The sequence below is a fragment of the Mustela lutreola genome, chromosome 3, assembly GCF_030435805.1.
Source record: "Mustela lutreola isolate mMusLut2 chromosome 3, mMusLut2.pri, whole genome shotgun sequence".
NCBI lineage: Eukaryota > Metazoa > Chordata > Mammalia > Carnivora > Mustelidae > Mustela > Mustela lutreola.
The window spans coordinates 144159639-144180180 of NC_081292.1; the positions used below are offsets into that span (position 1 = coordinate 144159639).

The window sequence follows — 20542 nt, forward strand, 5'->3', positions numbered from 1 at the left end:
AATGTGTGTTACTCCACTGAGCCCTGATTTCCATTATTTTGTTCTGGAGTCAGCTGTCTATTTTATTGTTGCTCCTTTGGTGGTAATCTAGTTTGCTGTCTCTGGTTGCTTTTCAGGTTTAAGGAGGTTATTTTTGTTTTTTCAAGCAGTTTTACTCTGATGTATATAGGGATGCTTTTCTTTTGTTCTCCTTGGTGTGTGGAGGACTTCTTAGATCTTTGACTTGTGGCTGCACTATGCAGTGCCACTACATACATGTGTCTATTTAAATGATCATTTAAGAAGTTAGAAATCTAGGGTTCCTGGGTGTCTCAGTGGGTTAAGCCTCTGCCTTCGGTTCAGGTCATGATCTCAGGGCCCTGGGATCAAGCCCCATATCGGGTTCTCTGCTCAGCAGGAAGCCTGCTTCCTCCTCTCTCTCTGCCTGCCTCTCTGCCTACTTGTGATCTCTGTCTGTCAAATAAATAAATAAAATCTTAAAAAAAAAAGAAGTTAGAAATCTAAGTTCCTCAAGTTCTCAGTAGCCACATGTAGCCACATGCCGGCTGTTTTGGCAGATGGAGAGCATATCATGTCCATCATTGTAGAAAATTTTGTTGGACAGCACTGTTAAAGCCTTTTATAAGTTTTGGGAAATTTTCAGCCCTTATCATTTCAGATAGTTTTCCTATCCTGTCATCATCTCTCTGGGAATCCAGTTGTATATATATTAGATCTTCTTACTATATGCTCTATATTTGTCATGCCGTTTTCTGTATTTTCATTTTTTTATTCCTAATGTGCTTTAGAAAGGTAAATTTTTCTGAGATATCTTCTAGTTCATGAATTTTTCTCTCTCTCTCTCTCTTTTATTACAGAGGGAGGGGGAGGAAGGAGCAGGAGGAGAGGGAGACAGAGAATCTCAAGCATGTTCCACACCTAGTGCAGAGCTTAACTTTTGGGGCTCAGTACCACAACCCTGAGATCATGACCTGAGCTGAAATCAAGAATCAAACATTCAGTCAACTGAACCACCCAGGCACCCCTCATTAATTCTCTCAAGCTTTTTCATATGTGTCAAACTCATCTACTGAGTTCTTAACTTAAATCCTCTTACTTTTTTTAGTTCTAGAAAACAATTTGGTTCTTTTTTTGTAATTTCAGGTTCTCTATTAAAGTTCTCAGTCTTCTTATTCAGCATAATTATTTAGAAGTGTTTGATAATTTCATTATCTAGATCCCTTTGAGTCTTGTTCCATGTTTTATTTGCTTTTCAGTCATGTGTTACTTTCTTGGGTTTCTCTTTCATTGTTTTGTTTTTTAATTGGATGTGGGACATTTTTAATGAAAAGCCATAGAGATCATTTGGGGCCTAAAATAATGGTAGCCTTCCATGATAGGACTTACATTTAATTTTGGCAGAAATATAGGGGCACTGTAAACCTCAGATTTTTCTTGATCCACTTTTAAGGATTGAGATTAGAAACTGGACCTTAATCCTATTTACTTTTGCTCAGAGATGGGGATCCCAATGCAGAATTTTGGGGAGGCTCTGGATTTCCTCTTTTTTTTTTCTTTTTTCTTTTCCAGGACAGCCCAATGATACTGCCAAAGTTTTGCTTAGCATCTCAGTTTCTGAGTCACTAGTTCGGAAATCAGCAGATACTTCTAGAGTCTGGGGAAGCCTCATTTACCAGACTCAACTCTCTGGAGTTTCTTTTCCTGATTTTGTCCCTATGATTCTTCACTGACCTATAACTATAAGCAAACTTTAAAAAATAATAATTTAGTCCAGGTTTTCAAGTTTCCCAACCCAGAATATTGGTCTGATTTATCTAATCAGCGTTATTAGAAGTTCTTGTTTGCTTTTTTTTTTTTTAAGAATTTTTTTTGTAAGTTTTTTTACTTATTTGACAGAGATTACAAGTAGGCAGAGAAGCAGGTCCCCCACTGAGCAGAGAGCCCGATGTGGGGCTCTATCCCAGGACTAGGGGATCCTGAGCTGAAGGCAGAGGATTTAACCCACTGAACCACCCAGGTGCCCCTGCTTTTGTTTTTAATATTTCAATTTGTTGGAACAGTTTGGGTGAATTTGAATTTTTTTCCTCCTCTCAGTAGGTTTTTTTTTTTTTTTTTAAGATTTTATTTATTTGTCAGAGAGAGAGAGAGAGAGAGAAAACGAGTGAGCACAAGCGGGGGAGTGGCAGGCAGAGGGAGAAGCAGGCTCCCAGCTGAGCAAGGAGACCTAGTGGGAGTTGATACCAGGAGCCTGGGATCATGACCCAAGCCTAAGGCATTTGCTTAACTCACTGAGCCAGCCACCCAGCTATCCCTCCTCCTTGGTAATAGCAAATGTAGAGTTGAATAAACGTTATCTGGGACATTCTTTTCCCCCTGTTACAACGAAAGGACAATGCATTGATAACATTCTACAATAACATGTGGCACACAATCCTACCACTCTAATTATTTTTTTCTGATTCTGGTAGAAACTGTTTTTTGATGATTACAGTCATAATGGAGTTGTGTCTTACTCAGGGATTAGGTTCTAAGAGGTCATAGTTAATCTTTGCACCTTTAAAAAAAATAATAATAGCTGTGACATATGACACATACGCTTCCTTTCAGGTTGGATGTATTCTCTATTTTCTGTTCTCAGTTCTTTCCACTATAGGTAAGTTACTTAGCTTCTTTGTTACTTAGCTTCTCTTAGATTATTGCCCTTTGAGCAATACTGTTTCAGCTTTAGAAATTGACTTTTGGTTTTGCTAAATACAGTATAACACTTTGTATGCCTTTGAAAATTGTCATGTCTCAAATGTTGCAGTTATTTCAATTTAAGTTAGTAAAAAAGTATGCATTTCTTTCTGGATGTTGCTGTATTGTAAGAGTTGTACCTATTTACAGTGTCACCAGCAGTGCATGTGAACCAGTTTAATGGACGCATCACTGCTCTAGTGGTAGTAAATTTTAAAACTGTTTGGCTTGCGTGATTGTATGCCAGGTTGTTTTACTTGTATATATTTGATTACCAAGAACATAAGCAGTTTTCCACACGTTTATTACCTTTTTTGTTTGTGGTTTGTTTTAAAAATTACTCAGGTTTCTCAGAATTTACTGAAGATGATACAACTTTGAATTGCTTAATCATAAAATTATTTAGGTGGATTTTTTTGGGGGGGAAGGAGCAAAATTAATTAACTGAGGTCGCAGTGTTGATACCATGAACCCATTACTACAGGTTATTTCTACCAGAGCTTACTTTTACTACAGTATGTACTGATTACAAGGACTGTGACAGTTCTTATATTAAAACTACTTGCATTTGTTTGTACTGCCTAATTTAGTTCTCTAGATTACAGAGCAGCAGAAGAAAGAAGATGATTGGCAATTTTGGGGGGGGTGTTAATGATTTCAGCTTATTCTCCACATACTGGCATCTGAGATTTGAAATAGAGATCAGTATATCCTGCTATGGTAGCCTACTTGCCAGGATCAATTTATAGTAATTATTTATTCTTTACTTGCTAAAATGTAGGTATATATGTTAAATGTTGTTTTAAATATCTTGAAATTTAACAAATGTTCTTAAATTTTCTATTAACAAGTTATTGACTAAGGCATAGATGCATACCTATCTAGAACTTGATGTTTAAAGCATTTTAGTTATCTTTAACAACTAACATTGTTGCAACCCTTACCTCTACCCCACAGTTTGCTTTTAATAAGAAAATGATAAAAGTGATGCAAACTCTTTATTATCAGAGCTCACAGCGATTTTATTGTATATTTTAACTGTTATTTAGGATATCTTTTCTATACTGTATAAAGTAAAAATGATACTTTAGATGATTTTAATGATACGGTTATTTGTGAAAACAAAGCTGGGTTATTAAGTAGTTGTATAAATCCTCTAATTTTTGAGTGCCCGAAGAGCTTAACTACTAATGAAAGTTTACCCTAGGATTGAGGCTTAACTCTAGATGCTGCAGATATTAAAAATAATGCATGCTCTCACATGCCTGTGTGTATCTTTGTATATGCAGATGTCATGATGGTAGAAATCAAAAGCCACATAAAAGATGTTTCTTTTGTATTTTGAAAAGAATCATTAAATCAAAATTTAAAAAATTATTTACTCTTAATTTACTTCATTTTATTTTTGCTTTATACCTAATTCCTTGTTTTGGAATTAGGTATAGAGCACGAGTTGGCATACTTTTTGCAAAGAGCATGTCAGAAAGTATTTTATGCTTAAAAGGCCTAAAGTTCTCTGTTTGAACTACTCTGTCCTTGACTCGGACAAGGGCAGCCATAGGCAGTGTGCAAATGACTGGGTGTGGCTTTGTTCCAATAAAGTCTTATTTGTGAACACTGAAGTTTGAATTTCATGCAATTTATTTTATCACGAAATGCCCTTCTTTTTGATCTCCCCTTCCCAGTCATTTAAAAATATAAAAAGTGTTTTAGTTTATGGATAGTACAAAAACAGTGCTCCCTATGACTAGTATAGAGTAACTTTCTCTGAGGAAATTGAACACTTGAAATTAACCAGTTATCCAAGTAGATAACTCCAGATCTGTTTTATCTTGCAAAACTGAAACTGTAATACCCATTATATAAGAGCTTTCCATTCCCCTCTGCCTTCAACCCCTGAAAACCACCATTTTATACTATTAATTTAACTACTATAGGAATATAAATGCATATAAATACAGTGATACATGTTTTTCTTTTTGTGACTTATTTCATTTAGCACAGCGTCCTCAACGTTCTTCTGTATTGCAGCATGTGTCGGGATATCCTGCACTTTAAAGGTTGAATAATATTCCATTTTATGTGTATACCACATTTTGTTTATCCATTTATCCATTAATGGTTGCCTGGCTTGCTTGGCTGTTGTGCCTTGGCTGCTGTGAATAATGCTGCTATAAACATGGGTGTGCAGATATCTCTGAGATCCAGCTTTGAGTACTTGTGGGTATACACCCAGAAGTGAGATTGCTTGGATCATATGGTAATTTTATTTTTAATTATTTGAGGAGCTGCCATACTGTTTTGCACTGCAGCTGTACCATTTTATGATTTCATCCACAGTGCACAAGCATTCCATTTTCTCTACATCCTTGCTAACACTTATATTCTATTTTTTAAATAGCCATCCTAAGGGGAGTGAAACAATATCTTTGGGTTTTATATGCATTTCCTTAATTATTAGTGATATGAGCATATTTTTCTGTGCATATTGACCATTTGTGTTATCTCTGGAGAAGTGTTTATTAAATTCTTTGCCCATGTTAAAATCATTTTGGCCAACTATATTATTTTCAAGAATACAGTTTTTTTCCTCTCTTGCAGTGTGTTCTATGAGTACAGATAAGTAAGTTAATGTAATTTATTATTACTTATAAAGGTAATAATGAGGAGTACAGTAAGTGGAAGTTCTAATTTACCAAAAGCCAGTCTAATAGAGAAGCCAAACATTCTGTAATTGTTTTCAAAGTGCATGAACAGCAGCCTGGGAAGAGGAAGTGCATATAATGTGACTAAAAAAATAAATAGGATTGATTTTTATGTGTCCTATAGACTTACTCATTCACACCTTGTTGTATATTATAATCAAATAGTATGTTAAGCAGTTTAGAGAGTTTCTGTGCTCTGTAGTATTTAGACATACATGATAAGTAGTTCATAAAATTGGTTCTGATGTATCCAGCCACAATCATTTCCAGTTTTATTCTTTTACATTGTCTTTCTCCTCATTGATATTGTGAGTTCATAGTATGAGCACTGTGATGTCTCTTAGGCCCAGTGACTTACAATAGAGCTGATTGGATAAGTGATCCATAATATGGATGAATTTTTAAATATCTAAATGGTCAGTAAAAACAGTTTTCCCTCATCCTCTGTACTTTATTTTTTGTATATTGAGGTGGGCTTTATTTGTACCTGTCCTTCCTTCCTGCTGTTCTGTGCTCTTTGCTAATGGTTATTGAACCATTACCTTAAAATAGGTAACTGTGAGGTTAGTCTTCATTGTTAGGTGAATAGGTAAGTGAGGCCTGCATGAAGAAACTCACTGTTGTCCCTAAAACACATCGAGTTCATTGTCTTCAAATAGGAATTCATGATCTATCTCCCTGAAGCAGTTCCTTTTCTAGTGACTGTTACTACCAGTTACTCATGTGTAAACAAGAAACATTTCCCTTTCCCTTACTTTTCAGATTCAGTCTACTACCAGCTTCTGATCTTATGTGGTACTACCTTTCTGATCTTATGTGGTACTACCTTTCTGATCTTATGTGGTACTTGTTCAAGCTAGTGCCTTCTCTTACTGGATCACTACAGTGGCCACCTAACTGGTGTCCATGAATCCACCCTAGAATCTGTAATTAGGCAGAAATGCTGCCACTGGAATACTTCCCCAGTAACAATACTTAATATTCTACACGATCTAATTTATTTTTTAAAATCTTTATTTATTAATGAGAGAGAGTATGCCTGGAAGTAGTGGGGAGGGGCAGAGGAAGAGGGAGAGAGAAACTCAAGCAGACTACCTACTGAGCATGGAGCCTAATGCAGAGCTTGATCTCACAACCAAGATCAGACCTGAACCGAAACCAAGAGTCTAATGCTTTAACCAACTGCACCACCCAGGTGCCCTTAATTTTCCATTTTTCTTTATTGTTGGCAGTTTGGGGTTTATGACCAATAGTAAAAAGGGGAAGAAGTGAAATTGCTTATTTCTTGTCACTATAAAGATATGTGTCCTTTTTTTATATGCCAAGATAGCTTGGCATTGGGAAATAAGTGTTAAGTCAGAAAATTACTATAACTGAAAGAAAACTTGGTATAAGTCAGACTTTTTGAACGTACAGATTGCTGAAAGACTATGAGGGCCGACCTTATAAGGTATAAACTTAATAAGGCTTTGCATTTATCACTCTATTTTGGCAGCTTTGAGATAATACACAAATTAAAAATGTATGAGAATGGGACGCCTGGGTGGCTCAGTTGGTTGGACGACTGCCTTCGGCTCAGGTCATGATCCTGGATTCCTGGGATCGAGTCCCGCATCAGGCTCCCAGCTCCATGGGGAGTCTGCTTCTCTCTCTGACCTTCTCCTCGCTCATGCTCTCTCTCACTGTCTCTCTCTCAAATAAATAAATAAAATATTTAAAAAAAAAAATGTATGAGAATGATGTGACCCACAGTTTCTTTGAGTTCTGTATTCTGTATTGAATTTCCATAAAATGACAGTCATAACATTTGTTAAGATACTAGAGGATTGATTAGACTATTCTGGTCATGGAGTGAATAGTTTGAGCCATACAAACCTATTTTATAGACTTAAAATGTGTGAATTTAACTTTATGTGGTTCAGCCTATTTTAAAAAAATCACAATTTCTTATCCATTGTTAAAATTGGTTTACTTAGATATTTATCTAAAGTTACAGATTGGTTGGGTGCTTGGGTAGCTCAGGTGGTTAAGCATCTGATTTGGTTTCAGCTCAGGTCATGAACTCGGTTGTGAGATCAAGCCGTGTATTGGGCTCTGTGCTGGACATGGAGCCTGCTTAAGATTCTCTCTCTCTCTCTCTCTCCCTCTCACTTGATATTAGATCTCCCTGTCCCCCCCTATATATATACATACATAGATACATACATATATATGTATATGTACACACATATATATATTTATAAATATAAATTAAAACGTTACAGGTTGGCATTTCTATCAAGGTTGAAGGTAATAGAAAATGTTACTAAAATTATTTTGTATCTTGGGTGATTTGGTCTTTGGAAATGTATCTTTCTAGAGAAACGTTATGATCTTGATGGGTTTATACACTCATGGGTAGCTGGCATCTAAACTTTTGGCATTCTTTGGAGTTGTACAGTAATTTACACTTGGGAATGTTGGTTAAAGATTGTTTTTATTTTCATTGAGCAGCATAATTTATGTTGAATGTGTCTTTGTGGGCATTTGGAGTAGGTAGGGTTCCTAAGCAGAGTGGTTTATTTTTTTGGAAATCTTTTGGATTTATTAATTTAAAAATTCAGTTTTTTTCTTCTTTTTTTGAAGGTTTAGGCTAGTGAAATTGAAAGTGAATAAAGGAATGCTCTATTGTTTGTTAGTATCCTTCTGTTGCTTTCTCTTCTCACATCACTTACTTGGCATGCAGTTTTGGGGAGGTTGCTTATTTTTCTAGGACTCGATAATAGTAAGTAAAAATTATGGAGGCTGTATATTCCAGGAACCTGCTAAGGGCGTGGCAGTGTCATCTCATTGATTTGCATAAGAATCCTGTGAAGTAGGCTCAGTTATTACCAGGATTTTATGGATGAGGACAGAGCTGGGGATTTGAACTCTGGCAACAGAGCCCATGCTCTTGACCCTAAAGCTATTTTGCTATAGTAAGTGTCCACAGAAATCCATTTTAAGAGTCATTTTGAAGATATGATAGAGATGATATTGGTGAAATAATAACCTATGTTGAAATCACTGTATCAACATCTAGAATATTTTATCCTTATTATAGTACATTGTTTCAGATAGTGTTTTAAAAGGTAGATAGTGCTCAACTTGGACTTCTCAGGTAGAGTACCCGCAACTTCCTTGTTGGAGATTTACTTCCCTGCTGCAGATGAACTGTACCTGGTAACTGTTCTGGAGCCCTTCTTTCACCCTGCCCTAATGGGATAGAATAGACCAAGAAGGAGTACTGTGGGGCAGTAAATCATCACTATGCTTTTGAGGGTATATCAAAATGGTTACCTCTGAGGAGTGGGATTTTGGGAGACAGGGGAGTATTGGGACTTTCATTTTTATATTTCTGTATTATTTATTTCAACCAGCATTTATTACACTGATAATGGGGAAAAAGCATGGAACTAAAAAAGATTCTTAAGTAACTAGTACTTAGGTTAGTGATAGGATACCAGTTGACTTTATAGTAATAATAGGAAAGTAATAACTAGTCTAGGTTTTACCAAATTCCTATTTTGGACCTTTCTTAGAAAACATTGCTTTTTACATGTACAAGCACGTGTGTGTTCATTTTCTCTCTCTCAAGCACACACACCCCCCCCTTACACTCTCCTTTTGGACTGCTCTTTTGGGATAAGGGGTGCTTAGTTGAGTGGGTATTAGTTCTAACAATAGGTAATAAGACTTAATCTCTCAGTATCTCAATTGCCTTATCTTTAAGATGAGAACTGGATGTTAAAATAGAGAAATAGCCTACTATAAAAATGTTGTGTATGTATACACATGTACATACGTCCATATATATGTGTGTATGTGTATATGTGTATATGAGAGAGAAATTGATTCTAAAAATAGCAAATTACTATAAGCTTAAAGAAAGTAGAGGAATGGGAGTTAGTTACATTACTTTGACATTAACAAAAAAAAAATTAGGCATTGAAGTATATGCTGTTTTACCTACTAGGAAATTCTAACCACAGGGAGAAAGCTGGAAGGGAGCTTATTATGTACATAATAAATGCCAGTCTTTATTGAGTACTTGTATTGTAGCATACATATATGCTCACACTTACTGACTGCTAGGTGACAGGTTTAGTTTACAACTCTTCATATACACTTACTTAGAAAACATTGCTTTTTACATGTACAAGCACGTGTGTGTTCATTTTCTCTCTCTCAAGCACACACCCCCCCCCCCTTACACTCTCCTTTTGGACTGCTCTTTATTCTAACAGCTATGAGGTACATACTTCTATTATCCATTTAATTTATTTATTTGTTTATTTAAAAAGATTTTATTTATTTGACAAAGAGACAGTGAGAGAGGGAACACAAGCAGGGGGAACAGGAGAGAGAAAAGCAGGCTTCCCGTGGAGCAGGGAGCCTGATGTGGGGCTCAATCCCTGGACCCTGGAATCATGACTGAGCTAAAGGCAGACACTCAACGAACTGAGCCACCCAGGCACCCCCATTATCCATTTTATATATAAAGAAGCTGAAGCATGGTTAAGGAATTTGGCCATGCTTACGTATTTTGTCTATTTGTGTATTTATTTTTGATGAAAGAAAAATTAACGGCCAGACATTTATTTATTTATTTATCCCCTCTGCCAGGCCCCCCAGACTTTTATTTATAAGAATAAAATTGAAATTAAATTATTACTCATTATCTAAGGTCATGAGTGGTAGAGAAGAAGAAACCAAAACTTTACTCTGCTTTACTCTGATGCAAGCTATATTTTTTTATATGAATAATTTGGTCTCAATATGTCTGCATTCTTTGCTGTAAGAGTTACAGCAAAAGTGTTTAAAATGACTAAGTATCTTAAAGATAAGGTGAGGTATTAATCTGATATGTAGTGGTCCTAGATTAGACCTGTCTTTATTTACTACAGGTATTTATAATTGAATGTATATACAGGATTCAGGAATCAGGCTTTCATGCCTACTCTTTTCAGTCATTCTAGATGAAATATTTGGGATGTGTGTCTGTGAAAGAGTGTAGTTACGTGTATATATGTATATATATACATATACGTTAAAAAATTGAAAGAGCAATACTTTATGATATGTGAAATTCAAATATTAGTGCCTACAAATAAAATTTTATTGGAACACAGCTGTTTTGCATTATACTGTTTTGCAAGTGATGCCGACTAAACAGAACTAATACTATACACACAATACATACATGTGTAGGTAGATGGATAGATTATATAGCTCAGATAGTTTAGTGAAACAGATTAAAGTACAGAATCAGACCCATATTTATGTGGGAATATGATAGATGGCTAGAAAAGTATTTCAAATCAGTGGGAAAGGTTGCATTTGTGAGAAATTGTATGACATTTTCCTTTGGAAAATGTTAGAACTATATACAATGAAATTCTAAATAGATTAAATTTCCAAATGTTAGTATTTAAACTCACAAGGAAAAAAAAGTGTGGGAGATGTTTTTATTAGATTCATACGGGGAAGAGATTGTGAAAGAAATTGGGTTGCTTTTGTGATAGCTCATTTAACATGTTCATTTAAGTACCAAAAAATTGGAATATTTGGTTTTAAATTGACAATCAAGCTGTGGCGTAAGTGTTGGAATGTAATGTGGTCAACAAAAATAATAGCTGTGTTTACTAAATATATGATACAAAATACTGTGTATGAAAATAGATACGTTCTATTAACTGTGTTAAAATGGGTGTTTAAAGACAAGAGGCAGAAGTAATTCTGGAGTGTTGAACAGTGTAGACTTCTTAAATTCTTTTTGTTTCCTATACTTCGAAATGCGTTAAAATACTAATGAAAAGGAGTGATTTAAATGGAATATTTTATCTTGTTGAAATAATTTCTGACTTTATCATGGTGTTTCTGTTTTTAATCAGAGTTCTTTGCTTTATCAAGTATAATGTGAAAAGTATTAATCGAAGAAAGACCTTAACTGTTCTGTATAAATCAGCTTATTAGATGAAATATAAAAAGTAACAATTAAAATCTGGAATGAGTTAAAATAATTTCAGACTTCAGGAAGTTTTTAAATTTAAAAATGTAAGGCAGTGGCTTAGCAGCAGTTGAATCTATTAGAAAGGTCTAAGTGGACAAACTCATTTACTTTTTGGTAACTGGTATTAACCTTTTCTGGTATTAACATAGGTTCTAGATATCGTGATTTTGTTTTGACTATCTGCCAAGGAAGATGAAGTCTTAAGGTAATTAAAAAATGATATAATGGGGGCGCCTGGGTGGCTCAGTGGGTTAAAGGCTCTGCCTTCAGCTCAGCTCATGATCTCAGGGTCCTGTGATCGAGCCCCGCATCGGGCTCTCTGTTCAGTGGGGAGCCTGCTTTCCTTCCTCTCTCTCTCTGCCTGCCTCTCTGTCTATTTGTGATCTCTGTCAAATAAATAAAATCTTAAAAAAAAGATATAATGAAAGATACATTCCTTGTCATAAAAAGGTGATATAATTATAAAGTGATCCCGACTAAACAGAACTAATACTATGTCTAAATACATGGATCTTTTTTAGACTGGTCACCTTGGGAGGCAAGTTTTATAATAACTAACATCTGCTGAGTTAGTTGAATGTGTGTGTGTGTGTATGTATATAAGAGAGGGAGAAAGAAAATGTTTATTAGAAGGGGCCATGACATACTTCCCTAATGGTTAAAACTGTGGTCTTCCTTTATGTTTCCCTAAGTTTTTTCTTATAGGATGGGGTATGATCTCTAATTTGGGTAGTGACATCTTATATTTTTTATGTGAAATTGTAGGTTTATAATACATTTTATGGAGCAGTTTAGTAAGAATAGTAGCATAATTAGGAAACAGGTGGCTGTATTTAGAGATGGGTATTCTTTAGGGATGCTATGGTCTTTATAGTATAGTGGCTTTTATAATTTATTTTTCAAAAGTATATTAATGTAGGGCACCTGTGTGGTTCAGTGGGTTAAGCCTCTGCCTTCAGCTCGGGTCATGATCTCAGAGTCCTGGGATCGAGCTCACATCTGGCTCCCTGCTCAGCGGGGAGCCTCCTTCCCCGCCCCCCATCTCTGCTTGCCTCTCTGCCTACTTGAGATCTTGATATCTCTCTCTCTCTGTCAAATAAATAAATAAAATTTTTTAAAAAGCATATTAATGTATAGTAAAGAATTTAATGGATTTTAGTGAAATTAGATATTCTTCAGAAAATCTCACCTCTTGTAATTAAGGACCAAACTTCTGGTGTCAGAAATAACAGTTTGATTCCATAAAAAATTATAATCTTTGAAATGTATTTGCTACAGCAGGAGTCTGCAAAGTACATATTTTTGTATGGTTAAAAAAATTGAAATAGCAATACTTTATGATATGTGAAATTCAAATATTAGTGCCTACAAATAAAGTTTTATTGGAACACAGCTGTTTTGCATTATAATGGCAGAACAGAGTAGTTGTGACAGAGACCTATATGACATTCTTTTTACTTCATACAGCTTTTGGTGCACTACAAATTTCAGTATTGCTGTCATAACTTGACAGTGTTTTGAGTACCATGTGTATTGCCAGCCTACAGTATTTATTTTTTTATGCCAGTGCATATCTATCATGTCAAAACAAGAAAAGAAAAGAAAAATGGACTCTGTGTGCCATGCTTTTTTTTTTTTTTTTAAAGAATTTTTATTTATTTATTTGACGGAAAGATGGAGATCACAAGTAGGCACATAGGCAGGCAGAGAGAGGGGGGAAAGCAGGCTCCCCGATGAGCAAAGAACCTGATGCGGGGCTCTATCCCAGGACCCTGAGATCATGAACTGAGCCGAAGGCAGAGGCTTAACCACTGAGCCACCCAGGCTCCCCTGAGTGCCATGCTTTTTAAGGCACAGTGGAGTATGTATTATTTTGTTGAATTAGAGAACAAAACTTTTTTTTTTTAATTATGCAGTGACAGTGTAGCTGTTAGAGAAGAATATATGTTGACATTATTAGACTAAGCATATATCATACTATTCTCAATTCTATTTTCTTAAAGTAAGTCAGTTTAAAATGGAGTATCTTATCACAGCATAATTTCTTCATAGAAATAAAAATTGAAAATGAGGCTGCCACCAAAATAAGTTTTCAAGTGGCTCATTTCTTAGCCAAGCAAAGCCATTTACTGATGGTGAGTTAATTAAATTGTATTTGATTGCAGCATAAAAAAATGTGTCCAGAAAAAATAAACTCGTTTTAGAATATAAATTTTTTGGCAAGAACAGTTGATTTAAGAGTTAAAGACATTTGAAGCAATATCAATAGTCAATTAAAAAAACAAGTAATTTATAGTGGTTTTCCTTGGCTTTTGCTGAGTTGACAGATGTTATTGATACTCTTCAGTTGTTGTTTATGCAAGGTGTCAATGCCAAATTTGAAGTGGCAGAACAATTAGACCCTATGAATAGTCTGTGGAGAACAACTACACACAAGAATATTTTCAAAGTTGAGAAAACACAAAGTACAATCTGAAGTGGAATCTGCTAAGATGTGCTAAAAGTGATGGTGGTAAAAATGTGTGGAACAGAAAAAGGCTTAGTTGGATAACTTTACAAAGCTTATAAAAATGTGAGGCGTTCAAAGCTCTGGTTATTTGTTTTATTATTCATCAGTAGGTACTTTGCATAAAATTTCGAATTTATCATGTGTTACTGAATCAGTATTGTCAGTGGTGCACTTAATTTGCTCTCATGGATTTAATTAGCATCAACTGCATGAATTTTTTTTTGGATATAGAAGCTGAATTTCTTGACTGGTTTAGTAGTAAAATTGTTCACAATTTTTTGAGCTTAGGACAGAGATGGAAATTTTTCTGAATGAAGTGGGATAGCCTTTAACCACTATTGTCAGATACTGATTGGCTTTGGAAATTGGCTTTTTTTGACACCTGGAAATACTTTTAAATGAATCTAACCTAAAATGATGAGGTGAAATAGTGCTTACATGTGAAATTTAGCTGCAGTAAAGTCATTTCAGTGTCAACTGATGTTTGAATCACAAGTAACATCAAACTGCTTTATTCATTTCTTTTACTGTCAAAGCGAGAGCTTCATTCCCATATGAATTTGCATGAATATGTTTTCCATCATCAAACTACAGTGCCAGCAACATTTTTCAGACATTGATGCACGTGCAAAGGAAGTTTCCATATCTCAAAATCCATGTAATTGTGCACTTGAGGAACTTCTGCCTTACTTCCAATTGGAAGTGATTAATCTGCAGTATAGTGACTTATTGAAAAGCAATTATCAAAAGAATCTAAGAGATTTCTAGAGCTGCCTTCAAAGTCATGAATTAACTTAATTAAAATCATGTACTTGTGGGTCGATATCAGTATTTAGCAATACCTGTTTGTCAGAAAAGGCATTTCAAAGATAAATACATAGGCTGATCAACATTATCAGTTGAATATTTGCAATAGATTTCGATGATAGGAAACTAAAATTAAGTGGTACCCTCAATTCCATTTTTATTAGCCTACTTATATTTTATAATATTGTAAAATATTATACATAGTTTTTGTATCTTGAATTTTGTCAATAAAAAGTTTGTAGAAATTTTTCTCTCATTATGTAAAGTGTCTACATGGTATTGCCCTTGGCCTGCAAAGACTGAAATACAGTTGAGCCCTTGTCAGGAAAAGTTGAGAACCCAGATTCTATAGCAGTGATTCTCAGACTTGAATGCACATGATAATTTCCTGAAGATCTTACTAAAATTTAGATTCTGGGGCACCTGGGTGGCTCAGTGGGTTAAGCCTCTGTCTTCAGCTCGGGTCGTGATCTTGGGGTCCTAGGATCGAGCCCACATTGGGCTCTCTGCTTGGCGGGGAACCTGCTTCCTCTTCTCTCTCCCTGCCTGCCTCTCTGCCTGCTTGTAGTCTCTGTCAAATAAATAAATAAAATCTTTAAAAACTATATAGATTCTGATTTGCTAGGTGTAGGGTTGGAACCGACAGTTTCCATTTCTTATAAGCATCGAGGGGTAACAGATGGCTGCTGATCAGTGAACTGTGTTTTGGGAAGCAAGGCTCTTGTATTCCAGATTATATTTTTATTTAGATAAGTATGCTAGGGCTGCCTGGTGGCTCAGTTGGTTAAGCGTCTGTTTTCAGCTCAGGTCATGATCCCAGAGCTCTGGGATTGAGCCCCATGTTGGGTTCCCTGTGCAGTGGAGAGCCTGCTTCTCCCTCTCCCACTGCCTGCCGCTCCCCACCCCCTGTTAGTACTCTCTGTCAGATAAATAAATAAAATCTTAAAAAAAAAAAAAAAAGACAAGTATGTTAATACTTGTTAAGCATCTGTTATTTGTCAGCAATTATACTAAAGGTTCTTGCATACATTGCTATTAAAATGTTGTAAAAACTTGTTAGAAGTGTTGGTTATTAGTGAGGTTGGGACTCCCTACAGGAGTTTGGTTAGAAACCAGTTTTTGTTATTCCTTGAGTGTATAGCTTCCTCTAGGATCTCATGGAGGGCTGGGGTCCTAGAGGAAGCTATATATCTAAGAAACAAAAACAGTGGTAAACAAAATACCACATTATTAGTTGGATCAGGTAAAAGTAGGGACTTAGGTCTTCATCTTCCCTAAATTTCAGTGCATTATAAATTTCAAGCACTATCAAGCCAAAGAGTAGAAATAATACATAGCACATAAATGTTTTATAAATATTTTCTCCCTCTCTCTTGTTTTTCATTTTTACCACCATGTCTTTTGAACCAACAGAGTTAAAATTTTGATATAGTCCAATTTATTTATTTTTAAAAAATTATTTGTAAGAATCATAAAGTGTACATAATACAGCATTTGCCATTTTAGCTATTTTTAGGTGTACAGTTCAGTGCCAATAAGTATATTCACATTATTGTACCGTATCACCACCATCCATTTCCAGAACTTTTGTATCTTCCCCATTGAAACTGTACCCATTAAACACCTAACTCCTCATTCCACCATACCCGCTCTCTGTGACAGCCATCATCTACTTTCTGTCTCTGCATTTGGCTATTATGAATCTCATATAAGTGGAATTACACAATATTTGTACAATTGGTTTTGTACAATTTGTACAATTCACTTACCATAATGTCTTCAGAGTTCATCTATATAGTGACCTGTGTTAAAATTTCCTTCATTTTTAATGCTGAATAATACTCCATTTTATCCATATACCACATTTTGTTAATCCATTCATTCATCAGTGGACACTTAGGTTGCTTCTACCTTTTGGATATTGTGAATAATGCTGATATGAACATGGTGTATTAAGGTCTATTCTAGGGGCGCCTGGGTGGCTCTGTGGGTTAAAGCCTCTGCCTTCGGCTCAGGTCATGATCCCAAGGTCCTGGGATCGAGCCCCGCATCGGGCTCTCTGCTCAGTGGGGAGCATGCTTCCCCCTCTCTCTCTGCCTGCCTCTCTGCCTACTTGTGATCTCTCTCTGTCAAATAAATAAATCAATCTTTAAAAAAAAAAGGTCTGTTCTAGTCCTTACTTTCACTTCTGTTGGATATATACCGAGAAGCAGACTTTCTGGATCATATGGTAATTCTGTGTTCGATTTTTTTTGAGAAACTGCCAAACAGTTTTCCACAATGGTTGCACCAGTTTACATCCTACTAGCCTTGCACAAGGGTTCAAATTTCTCCACATTCTTACTAACACGTAGTATTTTCTGTTCTATGATAGTAGCCATCCTAATGGGGATGAAGTGGTATGTCGTTGTGGATTTTGATTTACATTTCCCTAATGATTGATATTGAATCTCTTTTCATGTATTTACTGGCCAGTTACATATCTTTGGAGAAATGTCTGTTTATGTCCTCTGCCAATTTTTTTAAAAGATTCTTTTATTTTATTTTACTTTATTTTAGAGAGACAGCAGGGGGAGGAGCAGAGAGAGAGGGAGAAAAAGCATCTTAAGCAGACTCCGTGCTATGTGCAGAGCCAAACGTGGAGCACAGAGCCCAAAGTGGATTTCAGTCCTGTGACCCTGAGATCATGATCTAAGCTGAAAGCAAGAGTCGGATGCTCAAAACTAACTGAACCACCCAGGTCCCACCCCCTGGCCCCCCCTTTTAAAAAAGATTTTATTTATTTAACAGAGTGAGAGAGCACAAGCAGGGGGAGCAGCAAAGGGAGAGGGAGAAACAGGTTAGGTTCCCTGCTTAGCAGGGAGCCCAGTGCAGGACTCGATCCTAGGACTCGAGATCATGACCTGAGCCAAAGGCAGATGCTTAATCAACTGAGCCATCCAGGAGCCACATTTCCCAGTTTGATATCTAAGAAATCATTGTCAGATCCTCCAAGATCATGATGCTTTCCCCGTGTTTTCTTCTAAGAGTTCTGTAGTTTTAGGTCTATACATGCAAATGCAAGATCCCTTGGATATGAAGGAGGAATGGGATCAAAAGCAAAAATTGAAGGCTTCAGCTTTTTAAAGGTAGTGACCTCTTTGAGATGGAAAAAAGAGGAGTCGGCAGAAAATATATATTCAGGTACAGATATATGCAAGTAAATGTGGAAGGATGGCCATTATCCATTCAGTCCTCTGTCGAGATAAAAATGGAAGATAATGAGGGGCACCTGGGTGGCTCAGTCAGTTAAGCATCTGCCTTGGGCTCAGGTCATGATCCCAGAATCCTGGGATTGAGCCCTGCATCAAGCTCCCTGCTTGGCGGGAAGCCTGCTTCTTTCTCTCCCATTCCCTTTGCTTGTGTTTGTGCTCTCTCTGTCAAATAAATAAATAAAATCTTAAAAAAAATATAAAAGAAAATGAGAACAATTTCAAAAGATAAAATCTATAGGAATAACTGTTAACCTTTAAGATAGAGGAATGTAAGCGTATGTAGAAGGGGTCTAGTTAGTTTTGTTTGAAAGTGTCTACATGTGACTTGGGATTGCCCCTTAATTCCTTTCAAGAACCACTCATTTTTATCAGTTCTAAGATTTTAGTTTTATCAGTAGAAAATTGGCAGATACGAATAAAAGAAATTTAAAATTGAACTTTAAGTAGGATTTGTGGTACTTTAGTCTGCATCGTAGCAATTACACGAGGATGCTAATTTCTCCCCTTTAATTCTCCAATGATTGTTTAATAATAGCTGTTACCTCAGTGATCTGTTTGATATATGTATAATTTTTATTCACTGATAGAAACTGAAAACCATCAAATGTACCAAAAATCTCTGGGATGTGAAAGTCATAAAACAATCTTTTCCAGTTTAAAATATAGTCAGAAAAGGTATAAACAAATAAAATAATTAACTATTAATGTCACTTAGTGTCAGAATTCTGTATAAGCTAGCATTATACTATGAGAGTGGTATTTTTCAAACTTTGGACCTATGGTCAATTAATGGCACATGAAGTCAGTTAAATAGCTCACAGCCAGTGTTTTTTTCCCCTAATGGACAAAAATAGACTAGAAAATAGTGGTGTGCACTGCATGCAGTAAGAAGAATTTGTGAAATTTTTTGATACATGATTTTATATGTTTGTGTACTGAATTGTGTGGAAAATATATTTCTTATTCTGGATTGCAGTCACAAGTGTTGGAAATTCACTGTTGGTTGTTTTGTTAAATGAGTGAAGGACATGATAAAATTTTAGTCTCTTAATCTGTTTATAGAATACATTCATTAAGTTCGTAGTGACATCTCCACTAACCACATCCCTATATTTTACGTTTGTGTGTATATGAAGATATATATATGTATTTGTGTTTTATTTTCCTTTTCTTAATAGGTGCAATGGATGAGCTTCATAGTCTGGATCCAAGAAGGCAAGAATTACTGGAAGCTAGATTTACAGGAGTTGCAAGTGGGAGCACAGGCAGCACTGGCAGTTGCAGTGTTGGAGCAAAAGTGAGTAGAATTACAAACTTTATTTGACATTCTTTCTTTGTATTAAATGATCCAGAATATATTTTGTATAAGAATCCTACATATGTGCTTAATAGCAAATCATTACTTACTGTAATTTTTATAATGTATGGGGGAAAATCCAGTATTTATAAACTTGATTTTTACTATAGCATAACATACTTCAGGGGCATAATAGGTTTCAGGAGTAAAAATTAACTTAGTAGATTGAACTGCTCTTCTTCCATTATATAATTTTTACTTTTCTTGTCCTGTGTCTCTTCTTTGCCTCTGTCATCCTTGGTCCTACCTGTATATGTTCCTATTTGTACGATTGCTGCTTAAAACCTTAGTGTATATATTAGGCTTTCCAGTGATAGATCTCACGTTGCCTTCAACTCCCCATTACCTCACATTGTAGTGGATTTCATGTACTTTTTTTGTGGACCTCTGTGAGCATTCATTTAGGATATATTCACAGGAGCATAATTGCTGGGTTATAGGGGTGTATATAGAGTTAAAATTGAATGAATAGTGTAAGATTGCTATTCAGAACAGTTGTATAGGCCTAACCTGTACTTTTAACAGAATGACTGATCATTTATGTACCCACATCCCAGAAACACTTGGCATCCTCTGGATTTCTCATTTTTGATAGTTTAACAAGTATAAAATAGTATCCCACTTTCTCTCTTTTTTTTTTCTTGTTCCACCAGTTATTTTGAGCATTTCCTCATGTACTTGTTAGCTTTTTGTGAGTCTCTTATAAATTGTTAACAATACTTTTTCTGGTTTTGTATCAGGATTACTTTTTTCCCAAACTGATTTTCACATGTTCCTTGTATATTCTACATATCAGTTCCTTGTTGGTTGTATACAGTGCAGAGAACTTCTCCCATTTTGTCATTCTGTCACCTTTGTTCCTGGTATCCATCATTCTAGAGGACTCTTGAATTTTATTATAATCAAACTCATTGATTTTTTTTTTCCCCCTTATAGGCTATAACTCGAATTTTGAATCACTCTTGGTATACTAAGAAAACCAGTCATCACTGTGAACAATCAGGGCCAAATAGGTCCTTTTCCTTTTTTCTTTTAAACATTTATTTATGAGAGGGGCGCCTGGGTGGCTCAGTGGGTTAAGCCGCTGCCTTCGGCTCAGGTCATGATCTCAGGGTCCTGGGATCGAGTCCCGCATCAGGCTCT

The 20542-nt window shown here is 35.8% G+C and overlaps 1 protein-coding gene across 2 annotated transcripts in view; it reads left to right on the forward strand.

Moving 5' to 3' along the window:
* TLK1 (tousled like kinase 1) overlaps positions 1-20542 on the forward strand; it is a 143593-nt gene that overhangs the window by 23745 nt on the left and 99306 nt on the right. The window contains exon 2 of one of the 2 annotated variants that reach the window (XM_059167060.1): positions 19221-19339. In XM_059167060.1, the coding sequence (XP_059023043.1) occupies positions 19221-19339 (119 nt within the window). Of the gene's footprint in view, positions 1-19220; positions 19340-20542 lie in introns of those variants that run through there. The other variant, XM_059167062.1, reaches the window with a different exon arrangement.